Source organism: Kogia breviceps, chromosome 17, assembly GCF_026419965.1.
Source record: "Kogia breviceps isolate mKogBre1 chromosome 17, mKogBre1 haplotype 1, whole genome shotgun sequence".
NCBI classification, from domain to species: domain Eukaryota; kingdom Metazoa; phylum Chordata; class Mammalia; order Artiodactyla; family Physeteridae; genus Kogia; species Kogia breviceps.
In genome coordinates, this window is record NC_081326.1 from 63,738,577 (window position 1) to 63,757,222 (window position 18,646).

At 42.7% G+C, this 18,646-nt stretch overlaps 1 protein-coding gene across 2 annotated transcripts; it reads left to right on the forward strand.

Moving 5' to 3' along the window:
* Positions 1 to 15,424: 15,424 nt before the first annotated feature.
* On the forward strand, positions 15,425 to 17,954 carry ZNF572 (zinc finger protein 572). Of its 2 annotated transcripts, none has more exons than XM_059042753.2 (2): positions 15,425 to 15,503; positions 16,442 to 17,954. In XM_059042753.2, the coding sequence occupies exons 1-2, from the start codon at positions 15,425 to 15,427 to the stop codon at positions 17,947 to 17,949; spliced, it is 1,587 nt and encodes a 528-aa protein (XP_058898736.1). In that variant the 3' UTR covers positions 17,950 to 17,954. The 2 variants fall into 2 exon arrangements, with proteins under 2 accessions (XP_058898736.1, XP_066873121.1); XM_067017020.1 differs by lacking the exon at positions 15,425 to 15,503 and having other exon boundaries at positions 16,485 to 17,410; positions 17,495 to 17,954.
* The last annotated feature ends 692 nt before the right edge of the window (positions 17,955 to 18,646 follow it).

Consider the following 18,646-nt stretch of genomic DNA (forward strand, 5'->3'; position numbering starts at 1 on the left):
CAAGTCCAAGACCAAGGTGTCAACAGGTTTGATTTCTCCTGAGGCCCCTCTCCTTGGCTTGCAGATGGCCATCTTCTTGCTGTGTCCTCCCATGGCCTTTTCTTTGTACACTGGCATCCCTGGTATTTGTCCCTTCTTCTTGTAAGGATGTTAGGATTAGGGCCCCACCTTTATGACCTCATTTCACCCAAATTACCTCCATAAAGCCCTGTTTCCAAATACAGTCACATCAGGGGGATTAGGGTTTCAAAGCATGAAATTTGAAGGGACACAATTCAGTTCATAGCAATTGGCCAGCTAACTACTGGTAGCACCAACCAAAAATAACCAAATATATTCTCACATATTCTCAAGTGTTTTCTAGACTCCTCAGAGGAATTGCTGTTCTGTGTTCTACAATGCTGAGAATTTCCACATCTACTTTACGTAGTTACAAATACCTGTTTGCCTGCCAGTTTTGGCTGTCATTTTCTGATGACTGGGAGATGGTTCTCCGAGAAAAGTGCTTTCTTAACCAACTCCAGTAGAAATGCAATGCAGTACTTACATCATTAGGTAAAGCTGATAATATCAACTCTCTTTCAGAGTTTGCCAGCCCTAAATTAATATACTATTAAACACAGACAGATAGACTTAAAGTGTTATTTATATAGTGCCTCCCTAGACTGAATACATTTTTTTTTGACAAATGAATATCATAAAAGTCAATAGCATCTGTTTTGAGATCTAAAGCAAAAAGTATTTAATGAGGAGTTGTAGAGGGAGGAAGAGTCTCAGGGGAATAAAAGGGGAGTTCTAGATAGAAGGAGAAGACAAAGCATAACCCTCCAGCCAGCTGAAGTTAAGACATTGAACACGGTAACCAGGAAGTCTTTTGCATGTGATTTCCATATTAATACCAGCCCCACCTATCGAGTAGTTATAGCGCCAAGCTTGGTAATATGCATGTTCCATATATGCTATTATTTGATTTAATATTGTTAAAAGCCAATTAAAATATAAGGATATTTCTGCAAGCTCTTCACTCTTCCTCAGTGTCCCCTTCCCCCTCCATACACACACCTCTTGATCCAATTTGGAGACAGAGATACCGTGAATGAGAATGATGGTGCACTGGCCTAGGAAAGTGACAGTGGGAGAGCTGAGAAGTGGACATATTTGAGACTTATTTAGGAGGTGGGATCAGCAGAATTTAGTGACTTTGGGTTGATTACGGGCTAAGGGAAAACGAATAGTCAAAGATGGTGCCCGGGGCAACTTTTTGCCCCGGGGAGGGGTGGGGGGGTGGAATGGCATTCACTGCGGAATAAAATACAGGAGAAGGAATGGGTTCAGGAATTCAAAAGAGATCTATAGGGCTGCCTTTGGGCAGGAAAGATTTTGTTGAGGGCCTTCACTCCCTCTACTTCCTGGGGGCTTTGTAATTATCTTAAGCCCTTTGTGTCAGTTTCCTCAAAATGCGAAAAGCTGGAATACTCATTCCTACATCATACAGGATGGTTGTGAGGATGAGGTGAGAGAACATACGTGACAGTGTCTGGGGCATGGAAGGCATTGAGCAAATCTTCTTCTTCTTCACCTTCTTTCTTCCTGCCAACTCTGCGTCTGTGATTCTACAGGTACCCTTGAGTACCTCAGCATCTGGAGGGATGGGCTGAGAGACAAAGGGTAAAATGCAGAGGCGAGATGAGGTAACATCTGGTATATCGGTAGATCAATCTGAAATTAGAGTTCAGGTGAAGAGTTGGAGGAGGCTGGTATCCAAAAAGAGCAAGTGGAAAAATGTCCCAAAGAAATTATGCTGCTTTCACAGTTCTGACTGGTAACCACTCTGCTTTCCAGAATTTGGTGTATTTAGAAATGGATGAAGTACCCTTAGCCACAGACCAGGTTTCGTAATGTGTACTCACACCTCAGATTTCCAAACGGTGTCCTCCTCTTCTAGGTTCCTGCCTAATTTGAGACCAGTTTTTCAGCTTTCTACATTGTACAGCTCTGTGGCTCTAAGACACAGAACTGGCCCTAAGAACTAGCATCCTCCTCCATAGCCAGGAACGAGGGCCGCTTCATCTTGGTCTTCTGTCTTCTGGAGGAAAATTGGTTTGCAGTAGGGTAGGGGCCAAGATAGAACACTGGAGACAACTAACCTTAGAGAAAATCTGGCCAAAGAGGAGAGGTGACCCTTAACATTCTGGAGACCCTCTCTCTCTGTGTCTCTTTCTCTCTACAGTATTTAATTTCAAATGGTTCATATTAGAGAGTATCCATGCTCATAATCCACTCAGGTTTATTTTTGTTAAATCTAATTGTTACAAATAGCACCGTATGTTTGCACAAATATTCTTTGAGATTATACAGGGTTGGGTTAATCTGCAGCATAATTTATATTTTGTGCAGTCTCACCAAACAGCTGCCTCTGGAGCCACCTGCTGACACAGTTTAGGATCCCGAGCATTTAATGTGACTAAGGAAAGAGTCATCCGGGCTAATATGAGAAACGCACAATCTACCCTGCTCTCTTGATCCCCTTGACTTACTGTAACACCAGAAGCAAATCCATACAGACATTTCTTTCCCCTCGCAACCCACACACCCAACCCTCCCACCCACGTTCAAAAAAGATGTTGCAGTTTCCTTGGTATCTATTTCAATAAGGCAATCCTCTGTGTTGGGAATCTATGGTTCTTGGGCTCCTGATATCTTTGGTGCTCTGTGCCAGGTCCTACTCCTTCCCTAAGCTGAGTCTCTCCTCCATTAGTCTCCACCTCGGAGGTGCTGAATCACAGGTACTTGGAGCAGTAATTGTTTCAGTAGAAATTCTCTGCACCTATTTCCAGGCCAGATAATGCCAGGAGAAGTGGGAAGGGGAATGACAAAGAAAAGGAGCCAAAGATCTGCTGAAAGCACCAGAAAGCCCCCCACTAAAAGTAATGAGGATAATCCTCAGAATGGAGAAGATGGTACCCAAGTTACTTTGGCTTAGAGTAGCTCAATTTCTTAGTAAAGAGTCACAAATCTTGTATGTGAGGCAAAGAATTTAATGATTAGGACATCACACTGCTACTCACCGCATGGCTATGTACCATCTGCCAATCAGTGATTCCATCATTTAAACCACCTTCTCTTTTAAAATGCAAATATCCCTGCAAAGGCTGAAACCTGACAGTGGACAATTTAGTGGGAGCTGTTCAGATCATACAATCAGATCAGTGCTGTGTTACTCAACAAAATACCGTATACTGAGTGGTTATGGTTCTGGAGGTTGAAAGTCTGAGATCAGGGTGCCAGCGTGGTCTGGTTCTGGTGAGAGCTTTCTTCTTGGCCTGCGGGTGGCTGCCTTCTGACTGTGTCCTCACATGGTGTGGAGAGAGAAGGAGTGGGGTGGGGGGAGAGAGAGAGATCAATCTTTGGTGTCTTAAAAGGGCATTAATCCCATGAAGGTCCCATTCTCATGACCTCATCTAAACCTAGTTACTTCCTAAAGGCCCCATGGCCAAATACCATCACATTGGGGGTTATGGCTTCAACATATGAATGAAACGGGGGGCACAGTTCACACCATAGCAAGTACCAAGTATATCTCGCAGGCACAGGATTTTCCTGGGCTTTGGAAAAGAGGAGAGAGGATTTTTTTCCCCTGGTGGTGGTGGCGGTGGTGATGGCGATAGTGGTGGAGAATCAGCAGCGGTGGGACACTTTTCACCATCTTAGGCAAGCAGGAGGGTGCCGGGAAAGAGGGTGGGATTGGTAGGCAGGAAGGTTCCTGTCGTATAACAAAGAATTTGGCTGGTCTTTGTCCCCAGGTCCTGGGAGGGAGCCTCTAAATACTTGGAATTTCCCAAGTGATAGGACTGTCCCCTTGGACCACACCTGCACCTGGGTTTATGCTAATGAGGAAACTCCTGGTAGGACCCTAGAGAGCTTATGTAAGTGAGATGATTCAGGATGGGGTTTGGCACACTGAGGAAGACCAACTATGTTATTAGAGGGTTAGGGCTTTTAACCACATGACATCAGTACAACCTCACCGAGGGGAAAGGGGCTGAAGATTGAGTTTAACCACATGAGCACTAATTTAATCCATCATCCCTACATAATGAGATGCCAATCAAACATCTGGACACTGAAGTGCAGACAGGCTTCCTTGGTTAACAATATTCTGTGTATTTGTACACACTGATGTGTCAGGAGGGTGATGTGTCCTGACTCCACGGGGAGAGAACACAGAAGCTCCATGTCTGGGGCGCTCCCAGAACCTCACCTTAGGCATCTCTGCTTTTGGCAGGTTCTGATTTGTGTCCTTTTGCTATAATAAAACTGTAATAGGAAGTATAGCTCTTTCCTGAGTTCTGTAAGTCATTCTAGTGAATTATTGAAGCTGAGGGGATAGTGGGAACCCTAAATTTAGTCAGAAGTGCTGGTGACCCCCTAATTTGGGACTGGTGTCTGAAATAAAGGCAGTTTTGTGGATGCCTAAGCCCTTTATGTGTGAAGTTTGGCCTGGCTTGTAATTGTATTCTGTGTATTACAGGTGTCAGTGTTGCAACTCCCCAAGCAAACAATGGCCAATTACACTTGTAATTTTGCTGACGGCCTCAATGGGGCAGGTGTTTCACTGGAAATGAGCCTGGGTGCAGCTCAAAGCTATTGATCACACCTGGCCGTAAACGTCAACTCCCCTAAGAGAACCTCCTTCCCCAGTCCGCCTGTCAGGTTAGTCATTTTCCCTTTCCCTTTCGTCTCCAACTCTTCACCACACCCAACGGGAGAGAAAAAACTTGATGAGAAGAAAAAAGGGAAGATATGGGCAAAAGCCCTAACCCCTCTCCCCTACCCCATGCCTCCACCACTTTCACCCTCCACTGCTAGGTAATAATGTGTTGGCAACTGTGGTGTTAGTGGATTCCCTATCAAACAACAAGAGATCACAAATGTTCACAAGGATGTGAAAAAAAGGGACCTTTTTACTTTGTTCATGGGAATGAAAACTCGTGGAAAACAGTATGGAGGTTCCTCAAGAAATTAAAAATAGAGCTACCATTTTATCCAGCAAATATATATCCACTTCTGGGTATATATCCAAAGTCAATGAAATCACTATCTTGAAGACATATCAGTACTTCCATGTTCATGGCAGACCGTTTTAACTGTTATTCTCATTGGTTCTGGTGCCTGGAAACAGCCACGGTTGAAGAAAGGCAGAAGCTCACTTTGACTAGTCCCCTGGATCAGCCAGCCAGGGGTCAGGGCAATCTATTCAAACTCCTGTCCAAGTTGACCCTCTCAGGAAGTCAACAGCAGGTAACACTAAATATTTGTTGAATAAATGAGTGAAAGAACAAAGGAAATAAGAGAAACGAGAGGAGAAATAAAAGAACTGGATGAGTTTTTCAAGCTTCAAAATAGGATATGTCCTCAATGCCTTCCAGATCTTGTATCCTAAGGAGTTCATTTAACCATTCAATACTCCCTGCCTCCTACTATGTGCTATGTGCTTGGAATATAGGAATGAGACAGGATTCTTTTGCTCAGAGAGCTCACCTGTTCCCCTGGGTAAAGGTATCTACACAGCCTGCTGCATCATAAGAGAATATGGTAAGCAAATTCACTCATTTATTCATTCTTGAATCCATTTAAAGATGTTTACTGGATGCCATCCTCAAGAAGCTTCTAGATATAGAAGAAGAGCCCTTCTTTTCTGCTCCCCACATTCCTGCAGCCCCATAAAATAAGAACTTCCATTTGTTTTGGAAATAGCAGAAAGTATCTTCTGCTCTTTATTCCCCTGCCTCAATCCTTACCCCTTACTCATCTGTAGGGCCAGGAAAAGCAACTTATTTGAGAGCTGAGATAGGGCAGAAAAGACTGAACATGTGTGTGTGGTTCAACCCACCATGGGCTAAGATTTTCCTGTTCATTTTCCACTTGCTCTCTGCTTCTTGTGCATATGATCAGTAACATTTCTGGGCAGGGTTTTTCTGCCCTGCAACTGGGAGAGTAAGCCCATCTAATGCATGGGAAGACATAGAAAACCTTGGACCCAAGGCCAAAGTCTTGGGTCCAAGAAAGTACATGATAAGAGGTCTTGGGAATCCCCAAATTTTACTGGCAGGAAACAGGCTATGAAAACTACTCAGCCACAGACATGGGCTACTGTTGAAGGGAACCAGAATATGACACCCCAAAATATGCCTCTTTGACATAAAAATTGTTTTAAGCTGAAGGCAGTTAAGAAAGAGCAAAGGTAGGAAAAGCTCTCTCTACCCTCCTTTTCTGCTGAAAGGCAGGATATAAATTCTCTTTCACTGGAGATGACTCTAGACTCTTATCAGTACCAGAGGAATCTACAAACAAACCTTACTCCATTAGGTTCCTCCCATATATTTACTTTTTCACAGTTCGCTGCCCTTTGAAGCTTAAACTGCTTTCCTTTGTCTTATCATTTCTCTGCTGATTTATTGTGCTTTGTTGAAGATGCTATGTAAGCCAGAGATCCGCACCATCTCTTTGAGTTACTCTTTCCCCGAGTCTCTCCCATGTATACATGAAATGTACATATTAATAAACTTCTATTTATTTTTATTTTGTTAATCTGTTTGCTTTTTTGTTTTGTTTCATTTTTGTTTTTGTTACAGAGGGCCCAGCTGAGAACTTAGAAGGGGAGAAGAAAAATGTTTTTTTCCCCTCTCCTACACTGGCAACAAGATAATATCTAAATTTTAGGACCTTTCTGTTCAGTCTTATTTCTGGCCACCATGCTCTTCCTACTGGATGCCAAACTGTTTGTGGTTCTCAGAACACAGCTTGTCCTTTCACACCCCTGGGCCTTACCCTCCCCCACAGCGTCACTGCTCCTGGCATCCCTTCCCTCACAACTCTCCCCAACTCCCTTCTGTCTGTGCAGAAAATGTCCACTCCTCATTTCAGCTCAAGTTTCATCTCCCAAGTTCAGCCTCCTCTGACTCTGTGCCTTTCGGTCCCAGCTGACATAATACTTTCAGAAAACTTGAGGCTTTTGTTACGTCAACATATATATCGCTCACGCTATTAGACAAAAGCAACACCCACAAATCATGAAATAACCTGTTTCCACCTTGGCCTCTTTGACGGCTGCTGCGGGCAAGGCCCTAGAGACTCTTTGAGAGAAGCTCTTCAGTACAAACCCTTAAGATCCTTAAAAGGTCTTTTGTAATTTACTGACCCTTATTTAGACTATATTTTTTTCCCTAGGAGCACCTGATTTTTGACCGTTTCCCAGAAGGTATTTCTTAATTTTAACATGTTCTCCATCTGGAGAGGCTGAGATGAGAAAAGAAATTTTTTTCAAATGCAGCAGGTTCTAACTCCTATATATTCAAGGGCTGGTACTTTTAACTTATCTCTCTTCTCTCACATTTTATCATAGGCAGCAAGAAGAGGCCATGTGGCACTTTTAATATTTTATCTTGAAATCTCTTTAGCTAGAACAAGGGTCAGCAAAATACTACTGATGGGTAGGCTGTCCATTTCTTTGTAACTAAAGTATTATTGGAACACACTGGTGCCCATTTGCCAATTTTGTAGACTCATGCCTTCGTGCAATTATGGCAGAGTTGATTAGCTCCTCAGACATGAAATAATTACTATCTGACCCTTTACAAAATGAGTTTGCTGACTCCTGACCAAGATTGTCTAGTCCACTAGGTATATTTCTTATTTTCGATGTTGGCACAGATGACAGTGCTGCCAAATTTCTTCCACTACATAACGAGGACCTCTTTCCTCCATCTTCCACTTCTCCTCAGTTTCCTTTAAACCCTCACTGACAATCCCCTCAAGATCCTTAGGCTTCCACTAACACTGCTCAAGGACCTTCCCTTTTCTGCTTGCCACCTGTTTCCATAGGCAATATCACATGTTTTAGATTTTTGTTAAAGTAGTACTACTCTTCCATGTACTAAATATATTCTAATTGTCCATAGTTGCATAACAAGTCATTCCAAAACCTAGGAGCTTTGAGTAAAAAGAATCATTTTATGATTTCCTCTCATAGTTCTGGAGGAAGACTGGACTCTGCTGGTTGTTCTCACTTGGGGTCTCATGTGGTTGCAGTATGATGTTGGTTGGAGCTGAAGTCATTTAAAGTCTTTCTCACTCAAGCCAGAATAGCTTCACATGGCTTCTCCAAGTGACCTGGGCTTCCTTGCAGCGTGGTGGCTGGGTTCTAAGAGCAGGCATCACAAGAGAATAAGAATAAGTCACATTTCGTCACTTCCCTCAGACTCTACAGTTTGAGACAGTTGTACAAGATTACTCAGTTCAAGGAGAGGAGACACAGAAGCCATCACTGGATATAAGGAGTGTCAACATCACCTTGCAAAAATAACATGTAGTTTGGGATACACTGTGGTGACCATCTTGGGAAAATACAGTGCTACACACCCTGCCACTCAATCTACAAGAAATGTCATATTTCTCTACTTTTCCAAATCATGGTTTGCCTTGGTGCACCCCACTGACAAGGGTTGGTGGAAAGTTCAAATTCACTCCTGTTCTTGTCTTCCCTTGGAGTTAAACTAGAGCTCTGAGTCTTTGTACAAACCAGAAATTTTGAGTAAAGTCTTTTTCTGTCCAGTGGTTGGTGTTGACAGATTGCCCATGGCCAGAGTATTCAATTTGAAGCAAGCAGCATTATTCATTCAGCACCTAACTCGGACTGTGGTGCTGGTCCCAGCCACCTTACATGTATCACCCAGCCATCCTCCCATTGGGAATTCTGTCTGCAAGCTAGCCAAAGGTCTCTGCCACTCAAGGGAACTTCTACAAACTTTATCCATGTGTCCCCAACCTTAAATCCATCTCTGTAGCTTCCTTACTAGTAGCTTTCATTCTTAGTTAGTTTCCATTGCAGAGAACAGAATCTCCTTGATTTGACATAAGGAGAAGTTTTGCTATAACCATTAAGTGGCTTTTGGAATCCTTGGGAGGGCTGAAGAAACAGATCGGGGGCTGAATTTTCAGGAATGCCTCTCAAAACTGCTGCTTTGGGACTTCCCTGGCGGTCCAGTGGTTAAGACTCCCTCTTCCAACGAAGGGGGTGCAGGTTCGATCCCCATTCGGGGAACTAAGATCCCACATGACTTGCTGCCAAAAAACCAAAACATAAAACAGAAGCAATATTGTAACAAATTCAAAAAAGACTTGAAAAATGGTCCATATCAAACAAAAACAAAAACAAAAACCCTGCTGCTTCAGCTACTGCCGTTACTTCAGATAAATCTGGTAAATGTAATTTTAGCTTTCTGACTATATTGGTTTGCTTGGGCTGCCATAAAAAGAATACCATAGGCTGGGTGGTGTAAACAACAGAAATCTGTTTTCTCACAGTTCAAGATCAAGGTACAGTCAATGTTGGTTTCTGGTGAGGTCTCTCTCCTTGGCTTGCAGATGGCCACCTTCTTGCTGTGTCCTCACATGGCCTTTCCTCTGTACACATGGGGATAGAGAGATCTCTGGTGTTTCTTTCTCTTCTTATAAGGATACTAGTCCTATTTAATTATGGTCCCACCCTCACAACCCCATTTAAACTTAATTACCTCCCTAACGGCCCTATCTCCAAAAAAACAAAAAAAAGTCAACTGGAGGTTAGAACTTCAAAATATGAATTTTGAGTGGACACAATTCAGTTCATAACATCAACTCTCCTCTACAGGGAGCTGTGATCAAAGAAAGTTGGAATGGATATTGAGCACCAAATTCATGTTACTCACCACAGCTTTAAAAAAAATAAAGGCTAAGTGATTTATTGCAGCATTATATGTAGTAGCAAAAGTTTGAAGCGACATAAGGGCCCATGGATAGGGAGCAAAGTAAACAAATAATGGTTTATTCAGACAATGGAATACTAAGCAACTGTAAGAAAGAATAAGGGAGCTCTATGATGAATATCTAGAATAGAAAACTCTCTATGACATGTTGTTAAGTGAAAAAACAAAGCTTAGAACAAAGTAAATAGTTTATGCCAACATGGAATTACATATATATATATACACACACACATAATTTTATATATCTACATGATTTTATACATATATATATATAAAATCATGTATATATACATGAATGTTTATCTGTCTATTGTCATTTATTACGTATGTGTGTATGTTTGTAGGTACGTATTTGCTCATATGCATAAAATATCTATCTATGGATGGTGAACACGAAACAGACAACACTGGTTGCCAGCGGAGAGAATTGGATGGCTGGGGTCTAGGATGGGAGAGGACATTTCATTGTGTGTTTTGTTTTGTTTTGTTTTGTTTTGTTTTGTTTGAGAAAGCAGATTCTGAGATAGTGTTTAGTGTCCAGGGCGTTGCTTATGGAGTGCCTCTGGAATCTACACCTGTGGAAGGGAAGGAAAGGAATCAGGAATGAGCCGAGGAGGAAGTTGAATTGTGAGCGGAGGCTGACAATAGCTTCTTCTACCCACTCTACCAAGAACCGCGGACCTGAAATTGTTCCTAAGAGTTGTCTGGTTTGGGCCCAAAGAGCCAGTCTTTTGTTCTTTTGCCTTGATCAGTCATTGGATGTTGCTGCCCTGGGAGGATTGTGAGCTTGAGAGAGGCTGTTCTCTGCAACGGAAGCAATCCCTGAGGGGGCCTCACAGCTGTAAGCTTTCTGCTCATAGCACTTACAAGAGTTGGGCAACAAGTCTTTCCTTAAAAGGGGATCTGAGTGATGCATCTCTGTGTCCATCAGTCAAGGTCTATATGAATAAATTATATGTACAGTTGTTGTCATTCACTGATGGTCTCCCCCACACTATTATGTGTATTGTTGCATCCTCAGGGCCTAAGATAATACAGTAACAGGCTCATAGTAGGCACTCAACAAATATTTGTTAGAGTCGACACTGTGCCATGTTCTAAGACAGAATGGTGAGCAAAAACAGAGATGAACTCTGTCCTAACGGAGCTTGACATTTGTTGGGGAGGCAAAATAAGAAATCAGTCATGCAAATAAAGTCGCAGTCATAGGATAGGCTACCACGGAGAGGAATATGGTGCTAGAAGAGCACAAAATAGGTATCTGACCGTGTCAGGAAGGGTGTAGAAAGCTTTTGTGAAGAAGTGGTGTATGAGCTGAAATCTGAAGGATGCATAGGCTTTGACAGGGTAAAATAAGGTGACAGAATCAGATTTATTTTTTGAAAGATTACTCTGGATTCACTGAGGAGATTGGAGGAGAAAGGTCAAGGATGGACCCCTGTAGGACTGTTAGGAGGCTACAGAAATCCTTCAGCTGAGGGGTAGTGGTTGCCCCAATTGAGAGTGGCCCTGGTGGCTGGGAGTAGTGTCTGGATTTGAGAGTTACGTGTGAAGTACACAATGGATGAAGCTTAGTTACAGACTTCTGTATAAATAGATGGATGGTTGAGAGAGAACATTGGAAGAGAAACAGGTTTATTTTATTTTATTTTGGATTTGTATGTACGTGTGGGAGAAGAAAGTGAGAGAAAAGATTTTGGGTTTTGATATTTTGGTTTAGAGATGTTACTGAGACGTGTAATATGAGATGTCACATGGGCCATTGGTTATAAGTGTGAAGAGCTCAGAAATGTAGCCTGGAGACAGACATTTGTGAGTTGTTTGTGTAGGGGGATTATAAAACGTGAGAATGAGTGAGACTGCCTAGACAGAGAACATTCCAGATAAGAGGAAAGGGTCTAGGATGGACTTGAGGAACCTCAACATTTAGTGAAGAGCAGGCTTGTGAAAGACACAAACAGGACTGACTGGGGATATTGGAGGAAAATGAGGAGAGTGCGATGTCCCCTCAAAAGAGTGTTTCTAGAAGAAAGTCAGCAGTGTCAAAACTCCTGAAAAAGGACTTGGGAACTAAAAAATACTAATGTGCTGAGAACACAGAGGTCATTGATGATCTTAGTGATTTATTGTTTTTATTGCAGGAGAAATGAGTTAAAAGATGAGTGGGAAATGATAAAATGGAAACGTCATACGTTAAAAAAAAAAAAAAAAAAAGGAAAACTGAAGGACTGTTTTGGTGGGGAGGTGGGAGAGTCAAGAGTTTTGTTGATAGTGTAAGGCTGGGGCCCCCAACCCTCGGGCCGCAGATGGGTACCGGTCAGTGGCCTGTTAGGAATTGGGCGGCACAGCAGGAGGTGAGAGGCAGGAGGGCAAGCAAGCAAGCAGGCTTCCTCTGCTGCGCCCGTCGCTGCCATTACCGACTGAACCATCCCTCCCCGCCACCGCGTGGACAAATTGTCTTCCACGAAACCAGTCCCTGGGGCCCAAAGGGTTGGGGACCGCTGCTGTAAGGATCCCATGAAGGTGGGAAGAAAAGTGACTGGTAGTAGAAGGCTCATTTTCAGTGCCAAGCACCAATGCCCTGTTGTAATAGGAAGGAAGGAAGAGATGGTTTCGGTGCAGACTTAGTAGATTTGCATATTTGATGTGCGGGAGATGAAGGCTTCTGTTTTCTCCGTAATGTAAGAGGAGAGTTTAACTGCTTCTCTAAGTGTTATTCATAACGTTGCCTCGTAAACTAATTGTTTTATATGTGGATGGATGCCTTAACTCTCTCACTGTTTCACAGGTAGCTAAATATACCTCCTAGTTCACAGCAGTGGGAACACACAGAAGGCGCTTAAAATACTCGCTTCATTTTCATTCTAATGATGATGAGAAATCTAATGATGGCAAAGAAAAGTATAAGCTCCAGTTGGGCCCCTATGATAAGGCGCCTGATAAGCGTGAGGGATGAGAATCAGAGTTGGCAAAAGACAAAGGCCACAAGAAGAGAAATCCACCAGGACGCTCCTTCTTGTCCGGTACCCTAAGGGTTAAGACCAACGAGAACGGTCCATCACTGTTTCCTAGAGAGGCCCCCGGCGAACCCGCTGGGGGAGATGGGGGTACTTCCTGTTTCTGTCTTCTGGGTTTGAGAGGTTAGGAACGTGGGTTGGTGGGGTCAGAAGCAGAGGGGGCCCTTAATTCCGGGAAGGCTGGGCTTGTTGGGGGCGCGGGGCGCCTTGTGTGTAGCCCCCAGCACAGTGAGTTCCTTCTCGGGTGGAAGGGAGCCGAGGGCTGCGGGCAAGAGGAGCGAAGCTGCGCCGCCCAGGAGACGGATGTCAGTCCCGGAGAGGGATGCGGTTGCTGTGAGGGGCGAAGGCCCAGTCAGCATCTCTCGCTGCACGGGCAGCTGCGCCAACCTCGCCTGCGGGGTCCCTTGGAGGACCGTGTAGACTGGGGATGATCTGCTTCCCTGGAGCTCACCCCGTAGTGCACCCCATCCTTTGCTCCTTGCCAGCGCTTCTTAAAGCTTAGCTTCAGGCAGCGCATTTTCTTTGGAAGTCTTCTTAATCCAAAGCACCGCCCCATCGTAATCACCTCTTTGCTCTAGGAGAGTGAAAACAGCCTTTCTCTGTGGAGGGACTTTTTAAAAATTATTATAATTTTGGGGGGCTGTGTTGGGTCTTCATTGCTGAGTGCGGGCTTTCTCTAGTTGCAACCAGTGGGGGCTACTCTTAATTGCAGCGTGTGGGCTTCTCATTGTGTGGGCTTCTCGTTGCGGAGCACGGGCTCTGGGCGAGTGGGCTTCGGGAGTTGCAGCATGCAGGCTCAGTAGTTGTGGCTCGCAGGTTCAGTAGTTGTGGCTCGCAGGCTCGATTGCTCTGCGGCATGTGGGATATTCACGGACCAGGGCTTGAACCCGTGTCCCCTACATTGTCAGGCGGATTCTTAACCACTGAGCCACCAGGGAAGTCCCTGGAATGACATATTAAGGACAGCCTCTTAATACCATTTATGGCCTTGAGTTTGCTACCCTTTTGCTGAGAGGAACCTGAGGGCTCCTCTGTTACCAAAATTAATAGTTTCTTAGCAGGGAATATGGTACCATGGATATCTGTTACCCAGACTCTTGCTTCTTTTGTAAAGACTTTGATAGAAATACGTAACTCAGACGGCAAGACATATTACTCCATTTGAACAACTTTCCTTTTTTTTTTTTTTTTTGCATTCAGGTATATGTTTTTTTCCCCCACTTAAACACTGGGCATATTTGTAATTTAGACAAGTTTCTTTTAGGCTGAGGGTGCTTAGAGAATGCCAGCTTCCTTTGGCATAAGGTCTAGGGATGTGAATTGGCTTTCTAAAAACACAGTCAATATAGGAATTTCCTGGTGGTCCAGTGGTTAGGGCTTGGCGATTTCACTGCTGGGGCCGGGTGTGGAGAGTGGTGGTGGAAGTCAATATATTCCAAAATAAAGGTCCTGATCATTTACAGGTTGGGGTTATGCCCAGCTCTGCTTTCTGCTCTAGTTGTTTACTGTATCAGATAAGAATGTTGAAGTCAGTGTCCAAACAGGTTTGGGACTGAATCCTGCTCTACTACTTTCTGGTTCTGTGCCCTTGGGAAAGTTTCTTAATGTCTATTTTGTTCACCTACAGCATGCTGGTATCTGTTTATACACTTCAGAGGGCTATTGTAAGAATTAAATGAGACATGTGTAAGGTATTTAGTTCACTACATGCCACATAATAGGCAGTAATAGGGTGAAAATTATAAGTACACCATCTTTTGTTTTCCATATGTGTGCCTTCTTTTAAGCTCCCATTTTTCCTGAATTGTGCTATTCTTTATATCTTGAAATGCCAAGTCCATATATAACTGCCTTCCAGTGAAAGGTCACATTTCCGTCCCATAAAGTAGCTCAAGGATTGTAGTTGGGTCCAGAAGATAAAGTTTAGGCTGAAAGGGATATTGTGATTATGATAGAGAAGAAGAGACAAGGAAGTGTTTCCTCGTTGGCCTCACTTTTATGTTTAGAGATTATTGGCTATAGTTATTCTAGCCCTACCTTGTCTTAATTTCTTGTTACTAGTTAAGTACATCCTAATTTTCTTTTGAAATTGACTTCAAAGGTTTCATCCTGCTGTCAAGGACCCACTTATTCTTTGTAAACTAAACAGGGTGCTTTCTCTTTAGCTGCTTCTTATACCTGCATATTGATTCCTTAATGTCTTATTATTGGTGCCTTTTCCAAAAAACTACTTCATTTTTTCAATTAAAAGTGTTCCTAAATTCCAAGTGGACAGTGAGTATTAGTATTCATTCTATTTTTGAAGCTTGATCCTCAGACTTTAATGTGAAGGTTTAATTTTTAAATTATTTCCCTAGGAAAGGTAAATCAGGTAAACTCATAATTCTAAATACTTGCATCTGAGATAAGATTTTCTAAAAGGATTTCTAAGGCCCATGTTTCTTATTTTTAGTATGGTCCACAGAACATTATATGCTTACAGTTGTTATGTTGCAGTCGTTGGAGAGGAAGGAAGAAGAAGAAATGTTAACAAATGCCTTCAAGCATAACCTGTTTCCTTCCACAGGATTTCTGATCCCTAACCTGACTGTGACCATTGTGATGGAACAAGAGCAAAAACTGTTGGTCTCAGATTCTAATGGCTTCACAGAGAGGGAGAGTTTGAAAAGCACTTTTACAGGTGAGGGATCAAGAAGATCTGAATCCTTTGGAAATTCGTTATACAATGTGCTGTAGAATGTGTAGAAAGATGAGGGCGTTAGAATGAGACAGACTTTAATTTGATTCCCTACTCTGTCACTTACAAGCTATGAAAACTCCTACAGCCTCAGTTTTCTCATTTTAAGAAAAGTGAATAATAATATCTGTCTCACATATTTTTTAGGATTAATGATACACTATATGTAAAGCTACTGTTCTTGCTAAGTAGTGGGTATCATTGTTATTTCTATGTTTGCTCAGATTTAAAAAGAAATTTTTAAAAATTAATTAATTTATTTTTGGCTGTGTTGGGTCTTCGTTGCTGCGCACGGGCTTTCTCTAGTTGTGGCGAGTGGGGGCTACTCTTCATTGCATTGCACGGGCTTCTCATTGCGGTGGCTTCTCTTGTTGCAGAGCACAGGCTCTAGTCGTGTGGGCTTCAGTAGTTGTGGCGCACGGGCTTAGTTGCTCCATGGCATGTGGAATCTTCCCAGACCAGGGCTCAAATCTGTGTCCCCTGCATTGGCAGGTGGATTCTTAACCACTGCACCACCAGGGAAGCCCCTGTTAACATGCTCAGATTTTAACTAAGGTTTTATCTAGTTTTCACCTCAGATAGTGTTCTGTTCATCTTCTCCCTTACTTTTTTCTTTTAAGTCTTTATTTTTAGCTTGATATCCCCTGTGGCAATCGGTGAGAACTGTTCAGGTACCTCATTAGTGTTGTAAGTACAAAACATTCGTCTACTTGATGAACACATAGAGTAAAAGAATGAAAACTAGCTATAAAAACTTTTTTTCATATAAAATAGTTTATGAGGTTTGAGTTTGTTACTCCCTCTCTTTCACCATGATTCAGAATTTCTTTCCCCTGGCAGAGACTAGCGAATGTGTTTAGACTATTTGTTTATTCTTGCAGGAGATGAAAGTAAGAATAATTTGGAAACTGTTCAACACAGTAACTCTAAGGCAGATAAAGAGAGAGCCTCAAAATGGTCTAAAAGTGATGGCCTACAAAATTGTAAGCATGAGGACACCAAAAAAATGCCATTGACATGGTCCCAGGAATGTGAAACTGAGTGTGATGATTCCTGTGAGAATGATGGCAACTTGGAGAATCAGGGAAATTCTACAGGAAAAGAGGGAAAACCCAATCACTGGGGATGGGACCCAGGACAACATACCAGGGCTGCCGTCTGGCAGACTTCATCCTTCGGGGACAAACCCTTCAAATGTTCTGAGTGTTGGAAAAGCTTCAATAATAGTTCTCATCTTCGAACTCACCAGAGGACCCACTCAGGAGAAAAACCTTATAAATGTTCTGAGTGTGGGAAATGCTTCAGTAACAGCTCTCACCTGATTCAGCATCTGAGAACACACACAGGCGAGAAGCCCTACCAGTGTGGCGAATGTGGGAAAAGCTTCAGCAACACCTCCCATCTTATTATCCATGAAAGAACTCACACGGGAGAGAAACCCTATAAATGTCCTGAGTGTGGGAAGAGTTTCAGTAGCAGCTCTCACCTTATTCAGCATCACAGATCACATACAGGTGAAAAACCATATGAATGTCCGGTTTGTGGGAAATGCTTCAGCCACAGTTATGTCCTAGTAGAACATCAGAGGACCCACACTGGAGAAAAACCTTATAAGTGCCCCGACTGTGGGAAGAGTTTTAGTCAGAGTTCTAGTCTGATTCGCCACCAGCGGACACACACAGGTGAGAAGCCCTACAAATGTCCTGAGTGTGGAAAAAGCTTTGGTTGCAATTCTACTCTAATAAAGCATCAGAGAATACATACAGGAGAAAAACCCTATCAGTGTACAGAATGTGGGAAGAATTTCAGTCGAAGTTCAAACCTTATTACACACCGGAAGATGCACACAGGTGAGAAATCCTATGAAACGTCTGAATATGAAGGAAGTTTGAGTCAGAACTGCAGTGTGATAGACGAATACAGAATCCAGCCAGGAGGGAAACCATATAAATGTTGTGAATGTGGAAAGAGTTTTGGCCTTAGCTCCCACCTCATAAGACATCAGAGAACACATACAGGAGAAAAACCTTACAGATGTTCTGAGTGTTGGAAAACTTTTAGTCAGAGTTCCACCCTGGTGATTCACCAAAGGACGCACACAGGAGAGAAACCTTATAAATGTCCTGACTGTGGTGAGTGCTTCAGTCAAAGCTTTAACCTTATCAGGCATCGGAGGACCCACATAGGAGAAAAACCTTACAAATGTACTGACTGTGAGAAATGCTTCAGCAGAAGTGCCTATCTCATTCAGCATCAGAAAATTCATATAGAAAAGTCTTCTGCGTCTCCTGAAGTTGAAGATTTTCCTCATGAATGGACTTGGAAAAACTGTTCTGGGGAAATGGCTCTTATCTCTTCATTTTCAGTCCCAAATTCATCTCCCTCCTGAGCCTCAGAGTCTGTTTTGGTTTTTTTTTTTTCCTTTCTTTTCTTATCGGAACATTACATTTAAGGTGTTCTCTGATCACAGGGTTATAAAACTTCTTTGGTTTGTTTGCCAAAACATTTGGGAAAAGTCAACCTCCCACCTTAGAGGTTGGGAAGACCCAGATCATCAGGTCATCGGATCTGCCCAGTGAGAGATACTGTCAATGATGGAGAGAAAGAAGAATATTTTTTATTTAAGGTAAGAGGAATAGCTTCAAAGAAAAGCATAGAGAGAAATCCTGGGAGTCTGAAGATGAGATTGTCATTGAATTTCCTTATTTCCTGTTGCCTGATTGGGTGGCAACAAATCATTTCTGTCCTCGGGGATTTACCCAGAGAAAGATTCCTTTTGACCAAATAATGTGATTTCCTGGCTATTTTGTTGGATCTTAAGGAAGAAAAGACTAATTTTTTTTTTAAATGTGTTTTTATTTGCTGAAAATTAACTTTTACAGTATCTGGAACTGCACTGTCTGGTACAATAGCCACTAGCCACGTGTGGATATTTAAGTTTAAATTAAAATGAAATGAAATTTAAAATTGACTTCCGTAGTCACACAGACCACTTGCTGAGTGCTCAGTAGCCACACATGACTGGTGGCTGCTGTATTAAATATCACAAATAGTTCTTTCAAGATCATCATTCTTGACAGATCTAG

Coding starts and splice junctions, on each gene's coding strand:
- ZNF572 (XM_059042753.2), top strand. CDS start 15,425: ATGGAACAAGAGCAAAAACTGTTGGTCTCAGATTCTAATGGCTTCACA. Junction 15,504..16,441: donor TTTGAAAAGCACTTTTACAG/GTGAGGGATCAA, acceptor TTATTCTTGCAG/GAGATGAAAGTAAGAATAAT.